Below are 12391 nucleotides of genomic sequence, written 5' to 3'. Positions count from 1 at the left end.
GTAGTCAAGCAAGAGTGGCAACATCATTTGTCTGTTTAACCTTAATCCTACCAACTAGGGTACTCACAGACCCCAGAGGTATACTTTTTTGTCATATCTCACAGGTGCTTTATTCTATCATTCCAATTTTTCATGACTTTGTCAATCAATTTGTTCCTAATAACTTTATAGAGCTTTTTGAAAATACCAATGTGTTAAAAAAAAGCATCCAAAACTACCCAATTCCACCTATGCAGTTTTAATAGATGATATATATATATATATATATATATATATATATATATATATATATATATATATATATATATATATATATATATATATATATATATATATGTTATGTGATTGTCATCAGAAAAAAAAACATTACTTTAGGAAATTTAAGTAAATTTGCATGTTGTATAAAACATATGTATATGTATATATATATACACATATATATACACACACAGATAGATAGATAGATAGATAGATAGATAGATAGATAGATAATGTTTTGAGAAGAAATTAGTTAATGTTTTGCTATGATGGTTATTTCTTACAGTACTTTATTTTTGGGGTCCTCAGTGGTCCTTGTTTCTTACATATGTAGGTAGGATGAGAGTTTAACTGCCTGGTAAACATGATCCGGCTGTATTATCTGACACTCAGCGTCAATCTGTGTGAAACTGGGTGTGATTGGCTGATGAATTAAATCCCAGCGGGTTTGGGCGGTGCCATATTATCCTGTGTGGCTCAGCTGCGAGAAAAACAGAACCAACTGGAAGCTGTTCATTCATTCACCCTCCCGGCGCAGCATACTCTACATGAGCGCTACCAGCGTTTAGCTAGCTAGTCATTCAGCTGGCTGTGGCATTGCTGTGAGTTGCCAACTAAAATGGCACACTTGAAGCATTAAAACCGGCTGTCCAACATGTGAAACTCTGCCTGCGCTGTGTGAACCAGGAGGTAAATCATCAGACAACCATCAGTGGTGCAGTGGACGTGGTGGCTTTGCAACAAGGTAAAGAGCAGAACAACCAAGAAAAGCAGTTCAGCTGAGCTAGCTAATTTCAGAGTAACTTAACTGCAATAAAGATGACTTGGCACACATTTCAGTGTCGTTAGAGAGACGTTGTCGCTGAGTTCATTAGACTTTATAGACACACGTAACAAATGAGCGAAGATAGACATCGTTAGCCTCGGCTACAAGCTAACTATTGACCTTAGCTGCTACTTGGCTAATTTAGCATGGTGCTGATGCTGAGCTAGCTGATGCTGAGCTAGCTAACGCTGAAAGAGCATCCCAACCAAGCGAAGCTAATGTGTACATTTAGAGTTTCAAACCAGGTTGAATTTATCATATTTTTACTGAATTAGACGTCACTGAGTGAGGACTAGTTGAGGACTGCTTTTAGTTGTGCAGTAATGCAGTTTAAATTTCACCCAAATTTTGCTGATAACATTTTTATGTAAATGATGTCCCTTTTTAGCGTTAGAGAGTGACCTAAATAACAGGACAGTAATATAATACAATCCTGTACAAGTTAGTGAAATGCCATAAACTTAAATCGTCGTCAGTATGACACAGCCTCAACATAATCTCAACATTTTAAGCTTAACAAAAGCTAGTGTACATTGTAACTGTTACAGCTTTTGGCTGGATTGCACTGCATTGTACAGATGTTGCTGTTTTGTCCATCCCCTGTAAGTAATAAGTAGGTCATGGTCTCTAGAGGAACATGATAAGTCAAGCTTTTCTGACAGTATATCTAGGTCTATTTGATGACACTTGCTTTGATGATTGTGTGTGTGTATGTGAATGCTCCCTGAAGGATCATGTGGTGGGCCTGGCCGTTCCTGCCCGCTCTAGTGCTTCTCTCAGAGCTCTCTGTGGTGAAAGTCCAGACGGCACCATGCCAGACCTGCCAAAAACTCACTGAGAGTTTCATTAAGGTACAGTAGTCAACTTTATGAACCATCAGTTCATGCTTGTGATTTTTGAGCTGATTTTTTTTTTTTTTTTTTGTAGTAGTAGTATCCTGGGCCCTAAAATATTCCCCCTTTTTTTTCTCCTTTTTTTAAGGGCTTGGAGAAAACAGCCAACAAGAACTTTGGAGGAGGTAACACTGCCTGGGAGGAAGAGAAGCTGGCTAAGTATGCACGCAGGTAAGAGCAAGTTTTAATCACACCTGCACATTTTTGAATTTCTTGAAAATCAAGACTTTATTTATTTACTTAATTTAAGAAGAATGCAGAGTGCCCTGGCAGCCAAATGGTTACTGCGCATGTCACATAACAGCAACACCCCCAGTTTGATTCCAGCCAGGACCTGTGTTGCATGTTCGTACCTGTCTCTATCATCTTGTTTCCTGGCTGCCATTTCACTATCTCCTATTCAATAAAATGCCCAAAAAAAATCTTAATGCCACTAATAATCTTAAAATCACTAATGCCACAAAGAAAAAACTAACGCAAATTATCTCAAATTATGTATCATATTGTTACAGAACCAACCAACCAACTTTCATTTTTCTTTGTATCACTGGAACCCTTCTGAATACTTGGATTCAGTTTTGTCTTCTCTGCACATTTGTGTGATATTTTGCAATATGTGAATGATTACACAAGACAGTCTATTTTAAATGTTACAGTGCACTGAGGGGAGTAAATCCCAGTGGAAGGGTTACACCATTTTGGAAGGGTGGGTGTTGGGAAGCATCTGCACTGTTATTCAACTTTTGTCTTACATCTCTGATCTCTCTCTTGCTGGCTTCTTGTTTCAGTGAGACTCGGCTCCTTGAGATAGTAGAAGCTGCTTGTGAGAAAACAGATTTTGATTGTAACCAGCTGCTGGAGCAGATAGAGGACCAAGTGGAGACATGGTGGTTCCACAGGTAAACAGCATTATGTAGCAGAAAAAACAAGCTAATTCTACATCAGCTGTATTTTCATGGGGAAACAAAAAATAGGAATATCCTCATTCGACATTTAAGTAAGAGAGTGTCCCTAGTGTTTTAATCTTTTTAGTAGCCTGTCTTAACTTTGGATAAACTGTAATTAAACTAGATTTAATCCCACATTTATTTTTTGTTATTCAGACAGTATTGGCCTCGTTTGTGTGTGTAATCATCCTTTGTCAAGATGTATTAACACAGCCCTGTTTTAACTCCATGACTGACATGATGTATGTGTCCTGTAGGCAGCAGGAGGCACCTGACCTGTTTGAGTGGTTGTGCATAGAAGAGCTGAGACTTTGCTGTCCACCTGGACGCTTTGGACCTGACTGTAAAGGTGTGGAAAACATAAAGCCGTAAACACAAGCTACCTGTTATTAGTTTAGAAATCCTTACCATTCCAACATTTATACTTCATTGTCTCATGTGAAGAATGATTTAGATTTAATAAAGATATGAAAATCAAGTGATTGTAATTGTAAAGCTTTAGATTTGCTGGCGATCATTAATTGCATCTTCATCCAATACAGAGTGTCCATCCAGCCCCAGTGGTGTGTGTGGAGGTCTGGGCCGTTGTGAGGGGGAGGGGACTCGCCTGGGTGATGGAGAGTGTGTCTGTGATCCGGGATACTCGGGCCATCTGTGCCAGAGCTGTGCTGATGGCTACTACAGAGAGAAAAGCTCCAATGACAGCACAGGAGCCTGTGCAGGTACCTTCAGATTCAGACAACTGTTTCAACCGGCTACATGTGCTAAATTGTGTTTGAGATCATCTAAAATTGACCTTCTGTCTGTGTCCCCATCTCTCATTCTCTGTAGCTTGCTACCACTCATGTAAGAAATGCTCAGGGCCGCAGGATTACAAATGTCTTGACTGCAAACCTGGCTGGATCCTTCATCATGACAAGTGCGTGGGTGAGTGTGGCTTTAGAGGTCATGTGGTAACATTGTAGTGATTCTGTGCCAATTTTCTGGATGTGTGTTTTATTTGACTGCCCTTGTGTGTCTCTTAGACATCGATGAATGTGGTACAGAGCTGGCTCGTTGTCCTTCTAACACCTACTGTCACAACACAGATGGATCCTATGAATGCAGAGGTATGCTCTCTTATGTAGTTAAGTTCCTGGTTTCGGCTTACTGTACTGTACCTAATGAAAGCATGCATGTTTTGTTGATTTTTCTGCAAGTGTAAAAAAAAAAAAGAAAAAAAAGAAGAAAAAAATCAAAACTTCTTTTAGTGACAGGTTTTTAGATACATTTATTTAATCTGACTTCATTTAAACTACCATCTATTTTCAGTAAGGTTGTAATACAGTTGCAACATCGGTGACATCTAAAAATCAACTGTATCTCATCATTAAATATGAATGGTTGTGTGTGTTGTTGGTTGGGTGGTTCTTGTAAATTGTGTAATTGTTTTTGTGGGAATGATTATATTAGGTTTTCCATTATATGATGCTGAATAGCACTAAATGCAATTTAGTAAGTCATATTAACCACTCTGCTCTTGTTGTATGCAGGCTGTGACCAGGCATGTGTGGGCTGCATGGGTAGTGGTCCTGCCCGCTGTAAGAAATGTGCACGTGGCTACAGATTGAAAGGATCCAAGTGTCTTGGTGAGGATATTATACTTATCTGGAAAATCTATCTGCTAAATTTCTATACCATATTAACTCTGTATCTGAAACTGCTTTACTTTCCTTGCTCCCACAGATGTAGATGAATGTAGTGAGCGTGCAATAGCATGCCCAGGACTCAATGAGGCCTGTATCAATGAGGTGGGCTCCTTCCACTGTGACTGTGCTGATGGCTTCATCAGAAGAGACAGTATTTGTGTTGAGAATAAGCCTCCTAGTAAGTAACAGTGGCAATAAATATGCAAACACACATATTAACTGCTCCTCAGATCTGTTGGCTAAGTTTGTTTTCTTTACCTCCTCAGCTGGTCCAGAGAAGGGACTGTTTGATGATATGACAGATGATGAAGTCCTTGTACTGCAGCAGATGTTCTTTGGCGTTGTAATCTGTGCCCTAGCTACGCTCGCCGCTAAAGGGGACATGGTTTTTACTGCCATTTTTATTGGAGGTGTGGCTGCTATGGCTGGATACTGGCTGACAGAAAAGGGAGACTACATGCTGGATGGATTCCTGAAGGGACGCTAGGCTGTTTGGGGCCACGATTTGAGGAAGGACCTTGGGATACCAGCCAGTAAGGGTGAATAAGACTCAACTGGGGCAGGAAACCATCCCTACAATGCTAGCCTTTCAGGGATTTATTTAGGATTGGGGAGTTGCTTGAAAGGGCTTTGGTTCATTTTATGTTTATGAAAAGGATAACGCAAGAAAAAAGTGGGAACTTGAAGGCTATGAAGCCATGAATCTTGGAAGAGGAAATGACAAAGCTACACTGCACTGACTTAAAGGAACTGAATCCCCTACCTCAACTCTGTTGGGAACAAGGGTGACAGGAAGACCACTACTGATTGTTAAAATCTATTATGCATTTGTATGTTTCACCTGGCCTCGATGTTGCTCAAGAAATTATGTTGTTTTCTTTCACACAATCAGAACCTCTTGTCATCGTGTCCATCGTTTTTTCATTATCTCAATGCTGTGAAGCAGCGGTTTGCCCATAAGATGCAACACTTAAGCTTCTTGTTATGGGGTTAGATAAGGCAATTTTAAGAATTTCCCCAATCACCCTAAAAAGAAAGCTCATCAAAACTCTGGGATATTTCCATTATGAACCACTGGTTATTTATGTTCACTGAATGACTTTTTACCTCCTTACATACTGAATGATTCTTTTTAGTAATAATGCATGAGAATAGAATTTGAAATGAAAGGTACTACACTGTATGTATTTATTTATTGTCTTACTTTGGCATGGAAGACTGACTTTTAAGAGCTGTTGGATCACCAACATCACTGTTATCAATCACTTTTGAGTGTGCGAGGGAATGCGCTTCGGTAAATACCAGCTCCAATTTATATGATGCAAGCCATTTTCTGTTGCCTTTAATTTATTTTTACAGCAATATTTATTGGGAAAATGTTATCATACATCATACATTTGCTCTTGACATTTCCTCTGTGTATTTTGGTGTGCATTTTCAATGCAATTTTTTTTTTGTATCTGTTCAATTGTAATTCTAGCAGATATAGTAGCATCATTTCTTACCCGTCCATCTAATTTATCTTTGGTTTTACTAGTGTGGAACGTTGTCCACAGACTCATTCATTATAGATGTTTGCTTTACAATAAAAATGTCTGACACTCCATGTTTTGTTTTAAAAAAGTTTTTCATTTAGTTTTCTCAAGATTCCTCTGCTTTTTACAGAAACAGAAAAAGATTCTAGCTTGTGTAGAATTATTTTGTCGCATCATAATTTATAGGACTCGCAGGAAGTCAGTGACTGGGAGAAACACTACCGAATTTGAATCCACAGCTGTGAATAAATGAACCTTTGTACAATAAAAATGAAAATACATCAAAATGCTGAAGAGCTTCAGAAAACCCTAGAAATATCTCTAAAATTCCTTCAGTGGTTATCACAGCACTAATTAAATATACTACACATGTTGCATCCCATTTTCATCTGACGCTCATGCATGTCCATGAGTTTCAGCGAGGCTTGACTCTGGGTGTTCAACCTATTTCAGTGTTCCACTCCAGTTGATGGGGTTGAGGCGCAGCAGCTCTCTCTCCTTCATGGCCTCCTGGGAGCGTGTTAGTGCTCTGTCCCTCCAGCTCTGCTCCATTAGCTACACACAGCAGAGAAGGAGAAAAACCTAAAACACTCCCTACAGTATCTATTGTTGTAACCTGAGAACAATTTCAAGGCACTATTGTAAAGGGCCATAAACACAAAAGCATTACAATAGCAGTGGATATATAATGTATGTGTGGGACTGTACCTTCTTGTTTTCATCTCTGTATGCTAACATTGCCTTGCTGTGTTGGATCCTTTGCTCTCTTTCACTGGACAGGGCGAGGCGGTCCACTTCACACGCATACTCTGCTTCCTTCACTTTACTCGCCAGCTGCAGCTTCAGTGCAACACATTTCTCCTCTATTTGCCTCTTCAACTGCTCACGCAACTCCTTCCTACAGCAAAGAGAGGGACATTTTTGTCACCAATAAACTTTAAGTATTCATGCACTGTGTGATGTAATCAGGATTTAGAGGACAAAAGCAAAAGACTCATCAGTACCTGTACTCTTCTCTCTCACTGCTGGTTCCATAAAACGGTTTTCGCCACACCTGATGATACCTGACGCATCAACCAACATGTCACTGACTGTTAAAGCAAATCTGTCAATGGCTTGAGTAATTCTCAGTAAAAATCTATTTGAATATGGAATTGATAGATTGCTCCAACCTGTAATGCTCTCTCCTCTGCATGATTAGTGTCCTCTGGTGGTTGTGGTGGTGAACAGCTGGCGTCTCCAGACTAATGGTACGCTTATGGACCATTGGTGGATGTAAAGGGTTCAGTCTTGGAATGCTCTAGGAATCATATTTATGGAGTTTTTTTTTCTCCTTTTGTTTACTTCAAAGCAAACAGTCATTCAGGACTATCAGTAAATCTCTGCTCACCTGATTGCTTGTCCACAGCTGGGCAGACTCTGAGATGAGGGGAAACGTCATGGGAGTGACCACCAGGCAGGGACTCTGTCGGACAGGAGGTGTGTTGTGAGGAATGCACACCGGTGTGGCAGCAAAAGAAATGGCTGCTGTGGTAATGAAGATTGAAATAAAAAGAATCACAGCACGTATTTAACACATTTACTCATAAACACAATAATAGACAACAAATGTTAAAGAAAAAAAAACAAAAGCTGTTTTCTTACGCAGTTTCATTTTGTAGTTCAGGCTCTTTCCCTCTGTTCTCCCACCAGAAAAGTCCAGTCTTTGTGGGATGAGACTCTCCAGAATGTAAATGTCAACTACTGTACAACTGATTTTTCTACTTAACGTTGCAATTCTATTAGCAGTAAATCATTACACAACTCCAAATGTAAATATAGAAAATGACTGTACTAGTACTAGTTAGAGATTAAACCGTGACATGCCTGTGCATTCACTGAGTGTTTTGCGGTGGCAACAGTTGCCTTGGGAATCAGGTTACCTCCCACCAAAAGAAAGCTGCAGTGTGGAGTGTAAAGCAATGCATCAGTGCACTCACAAAGAAATATTATTAGCCTATGACAAAGAACCAACCAGATACTATGGGAAGATGTCTCCGGATTTGGACACAGGGATAAGACAAGAGAAAAGAATGACTAAATAATGCACACATGAATCATTTAATCTTTTAAACTACTTAAAACATTTTATTAAACCTTGAGTATAACTTTTTAAGTAAGGTTAACATTGATATGTTCTAAATATAATTTTAACACGATTTACGTTTAACATTGCAAGTTTAACATAATGCTAATATTGTTAGACTGAAAGGTTTCTGTGACATCTGATTCTCTTGTCTGCGCTGCAACAAATCTTCCTTGCAGTTCTTCATACTTTGTGTTGTTTCAGATTCCAAGTGTCTCATGATTCTCCCAAAGCCAGGCGTGGTATTTGTTTAACTTGTGATCTTCAGGTGTCACCTTTGACATAAAGACCCCAATAAAATAAAAATAGATTTGGCATTAATGAACATAACATATGTAATCCACTGGAAGTGATAGAAAGTTAGGATTAGTCTCACCTGTCTCCACTCTCCCACACAGAAGATCCTATAGGAGTCATTGCCGTACTTCCCAATACCATGCAACTCAATGGGGTAGCGCCATTGTTTATTTAGATACTCATCTACACAAGAGAAAGGGGATTTTCAGGTTTTTCTGGCCACTGTTGAAGACTATGCTGACTAAAATCATGCAAATCACCACTAACATTGTAAATACTGTGCACAGAAATAGCCCATCACCAACAGTGGACAAGCACATTCACCTGAGAAGCGGATGAGTATTTTGGCTCTGAGCTCATACAGGCCCAGTGGCTTCATGAGTTCAGACATGGGCTTCCAGTCGACCTCCCGGGTCACCTCTGCAGACGGGTAACGCTCAAAGAATTGCCAAAGAACTGGAATGGCCACCTTGCCTGGAGTATTGATGAAAATATAAATGAAATTCTCGATCTGAGAACTGGTTGGTACTGGTTGGTGTTGCAAGGTGTGTATATCGGATCTCACCACTTGTCTTGTTAAGAAAAATGGTAGCAACCAGGAGCTTCCAGGGGTCATGGAAAAGGGTTTCCTGTACGAGGTTGAAGGGAGAACGAGGCGGTGTCCACTTCTTGAAGGCCTTTCTCCTGGGTGGACTAAGACCTATGTACACGACTTTATTTCATAAATGCTGAGGTATATATTTTACATTTCGACACAAGCTTTCTTTTTGATTCTTGTATTAAATTAACCGTTGAAACATTACCATCTGTGAGAGGTTTCCTGCTGAAATAAGGGCTTGTTTTCCGTTTGTCTTCTGAGCTTTTGGACTCTAGACAGACAAGAAACATTTATATAGAAAGTGTAGATCAGTAAATTATGACTAAAAAATAATCTTCTACATCGAGTATCTCTGTCTATGAAACCAAATAATAACTTACAGTATAAATAAAGGTGAAATGTAGGTAGGTGCAGTTGGTGACTAATCTGAATAGTTGGTGAGACTTCAAATGGAAAGTAATAACAAAGTAACACCAGACACTACAGATAAATCATACTCAATTTTCTTCTCCATGTCTGAAGTCAAGTGACTATTGGACATATGTGTCCAATGCCCTTAAAGAAGTGCTCAATTATTAAATTTCCCTAAGATCTCAAGGTAGTCCTTCAAGGTGTAATTCCACATGGCTTTAACAAATCCTAATAGCGGCTGCCACCAAGTGTGTTACAATTAGGTGGTTAAAACTTAATCCTACCTCATACAAATTATGGATTAAAAAAGTATGGGATTTCTACAAGATGGAGCAAATCACATATGCACTAAGGCTCTAAAAGCCTATAAAGAGATGGAGTCTGAAAATGGCCCTGTCAAAGGACAGCTTCACACATTTTCTCCAAGTCTGTCTTTAACAATAGTCACATGCCCTACATTTACAGTACCAGTCAAAAGTTTGGACACAGTTTCTCATTCAGGGGAATGGGAAGGTGTGTCCAAACTTGTGACTGAAACAGTTTGCTGTAATGATTCCTCTTGTTCACAGTGACCTTTAAATTAAAAGATCCCTTCCTAACATACTTCCAATGGAGAAAAATGGGGGATAAAACCCACAGACTTCCTTACACACGAAAATATATTACCAAGTTTGTCTTAAGTTAATATGAGCCTGAGTTCACCAAATCAAGTGAGTATCTTCTGAAGTGACAGTCTTTTTAATGCAGAATTACTTCTTTGTGTTTCTCTGGGCAGAGTTAAAGTGCTGAGCTGCAGAATAGGGACAGTAACACAAAGAAGGGATTTGTTTTAAACTAAAAAGACAGATTTGAGAAACTGTGAACCTATCCTTTAATGCAATAAAGCTATTCAATCTATTCCATACTCCCCTTTACATGCCTATATTCTGTAATAACTGGCACTCCTTCCTCATGAGACACCTACATACATACATAACATGGATATATAACCACTCTTTTTCTTTTATGGGTTTTTTGTGTTGCTTAAAGTAGTTGGTTTCATTGTGGTTTATATGTATTTGTAGCTGAAAAAATTGATAACTGGATAATAAAAATGTCAAAATTTAATATTGAAATTGTACTGCACTGATTTCAGCTGCACATGCTAAAAACAAAACAAAATACAAAACTAAAAGGGTAGATCCAGAGAAAACTAATTTGAACTGCTGCTTTGTCAAGGTGTCAGACAGTCAACAATTATACTTACTATTTTGGGAATCTCTTACTGGTGCACAGTTCCCACCAGTGATGTCTGGTAATAACACCTCCTCTTCCACATCCCGGTGACTGTCAGCATCAATCTTCAGTTCAGAATTAGGCTTGGTGTCACCTTTGCTGTGAATCTGTATCTCATCTTTGTCTCGTTCATCCTCATTTTCATCTTCATTCTCGCTCTCAGTGGCAGATTCAACATTCAGAGTCGGGACAGTAGGCTGTGAGTCTGCCTGTGCGTCTGCATCAACGTTGGAAGTGTTTTGTTGTTTACTGGAAGGAGCCAGTCTGAGAAGCTTCTCTCTCAGCAGCCCCACCCTCTGAGGGCTGCTCCGCAGTTTGACATCATCCGCTGTGGCTGAAGGTGCAGCTTGTACAAAATACTCGACAGTCTCATCATTTTTGTCACTATACACATCTAGTACATGTGTGAACTCTTCTTTTATCATATCACTATTAGTAGAGTTAGGATCTTCTCCATTCTTTACTTTTTCTTCTTGATTTCTGAGGGGGGAAGAGGCTCTTTTAGATTTATTTGGAGGTGGATCCAGTATTTCTGTTTGTATTTTTTCTGTTGTGTCCTGCTGTCCATCTGCATGTTTTTTCTTTCCTCTCTTTTTCTCTCGGGAGGGGAGAAAATGTGGAGAGGTGATGACATCACCTTTGACTGTAGTGAAATCAAAGAGGTTTATGTCTATGTTTCCATCTCCATTTTTTAGGAGGAAAGCTTGCAGGGATGTTCTTGACCGGAACTTCTGTCCTTGGGGACTAAAACAACAGAAAGATTAATTAGAGCATCTGCAAAGCACTTAATCGTGATTTACGGTACATACAGAGGATTAAGAAGAAAATTGAGTCACCTTGTAATGAACACGTCCAGTTTTCCTGCTGTCTTGCCTGCTTTCCGCTGCCTCACCTCTCTGATCCAACCAGGGGGCATTTTGGAAGTGAGGCACGAATCATCCATATCCCTTTGACTTTGGTTATTTGTGTCTCCACTGGTCTCCAGCTGGATATCACAGCTAGTGGGATGCATTTTGAGAAGTGTGTTGTTTTTGATACTGAGCCTGGTTGAGACAGCTGTGGATTCTGAGGCGGTGGAGTCTGTGTTGAAGCTGACTGATGTGTTCAGCTCATTGTCCAGCAGCTGACTTCTCACTTCCACATCAGCAGCCTTTCGAGGTCTATATCATCTTTTACCTGGAATTTATATAATTACAACAATATTACAACACCATATGTATGACATCACCCAATTGCTCCATATCACATAATGCAGGCAAGCACCATATTATGGATCTAACTGTGCAGTAAGTTAGATAATTAGACGATAAGCAGCAAAGTAGCGACATAAATGTTAATAAAACAGACTGTCTGGAACGTGGACATACCTGAATATCTGTCAGCCTCGACGTCCTCCCTTTCTTACACTATAGGACAAAAGTGAAGACTGATGCGTGCACTGTTTTACCGGTTATTTTCTGTTGTCAACATCTCCCTCTCTTTCTCAAACACACACACTCAGGTTTCCCTTGCGACCAGGAAGTAGCGTGCAGATTTGA

At 39.6% G+C, this 12391-nt stretch overlaps 3 protein-coding genes across 5 annotated transcripts; 1 reads left to right on the top strand and 2 right to left on the bottom strand.

Moving 5' to 3' along the window:
• Positions 1-631: 631 nt before the first annotated feature.
• Positions 632-6218, top strand: LOC121895308 (protein disulfide isomerase Creld1). The gene is made up of 11 exons (XM_042408335.1): positions 632-1003; positions 1815-1935; positions 2066-2148; positions 2766-2876; positions 3182-3273; positions 3467-3646; positions 3756-3851; positions 3950-4033; positions 4457-4552; positions 4650-4790; positions 4879-6218. Exons 2-11 carry the CDS (start codon positions 1819-1821, stop codon positions 5097-5099), a joined length of 1221 nt encoding a protein of 406 aa, XP_042264269.1. The 5' UTR covers positions 632-1003; positions 1815-1818; the 3' UTR covers positions 5100-6218.
• Positions 6219-6262: 44 nt separating this feature from the next.
• Positions 6263-8160, bottom strand: LOC121895311. 2 transcript variants are annotated; one of them, XM_042408338.1, is made up of 6 exons: positions 7792-8160; positions 7538-7674; positions 7320-7447; positions 7152-7211; positions 6856-7045; positions 6263-6702 (listed from the first exon to the last, which is right to left on the bottom strand). In XM_042408338.1, the coding sequence occupies exons 1-6, from the start codon at positions 7799-7801 to the stop codon at positions 6592-6594; spliced, it is 636 nt and encodes a 211-aa protein (XP_042264272.1). In that variant the 5' UTR covers positions 7802-8160; the 3' UTR covers positions 6263-6591. The 2 variants fall into 2 exon arrangements, with proteins under 2 accessions (XP_042264272.1, XP_042264273.1); XM_042408339.1 differs by having other exon boundaries at positions 7538-7612.
• An 86-nt stretch (positions 8161-8246) lies between these two features.
• Positions 8247-12383, bottom strand: mbd4 (methyl-CpG binding domain protein 4). Of its 2 annotated transcripts, none has more exons than XM_042408334.1 (8): positions 12301-12383; positions 11690-12029; positions 10825-11597; positions 9373-9438; positions 9135-9269; positions 8894-9043; positions 8649-8752; positions 8247-8547 (listed from the first exon to the last, which is right to left on the bottom strand). In XM_042408334.1, exons 2-8 carry the CDS (start codon positions 11863-11865, stop codon positions 8473-8475), a joined length of 1479 nt encoding a protein of 492 aa, XP_042264268.1. In that variant the 5' UTR covers positions 11866-12029; positions 12301-12383; the 3' UTR covers positions 8247-8472. The 2 variants fall into 2 exon arrangements, with proteins under 2 accessions (XP_042264268.1, XP_042264267.1); XM_042408333.1 differs by having other exon boundaries at positions 12221-12367.
• Between the last annotated feature and the right edge of the window lie 8 nt (positions 12384-12391).

Source organism: Thunnus maccoyii, chromosome 4 (assembly GCF_910596095.1).
Source record: "Thunnus maccoyii chromosome 4, fThuMac1.1, whole genome shotgun sequence".
Taxonomy (NCBI): Eukaryota; Metazoa; Chordata; class Actinopteri; order Scombriformes; family Scombridae; genus Thunnus; species Thunnus maccoyii.
Note: the sequence above shows the minus strand (reverse complement) of the source record. Positions and strands in the feature narration are given on the sequence as shown.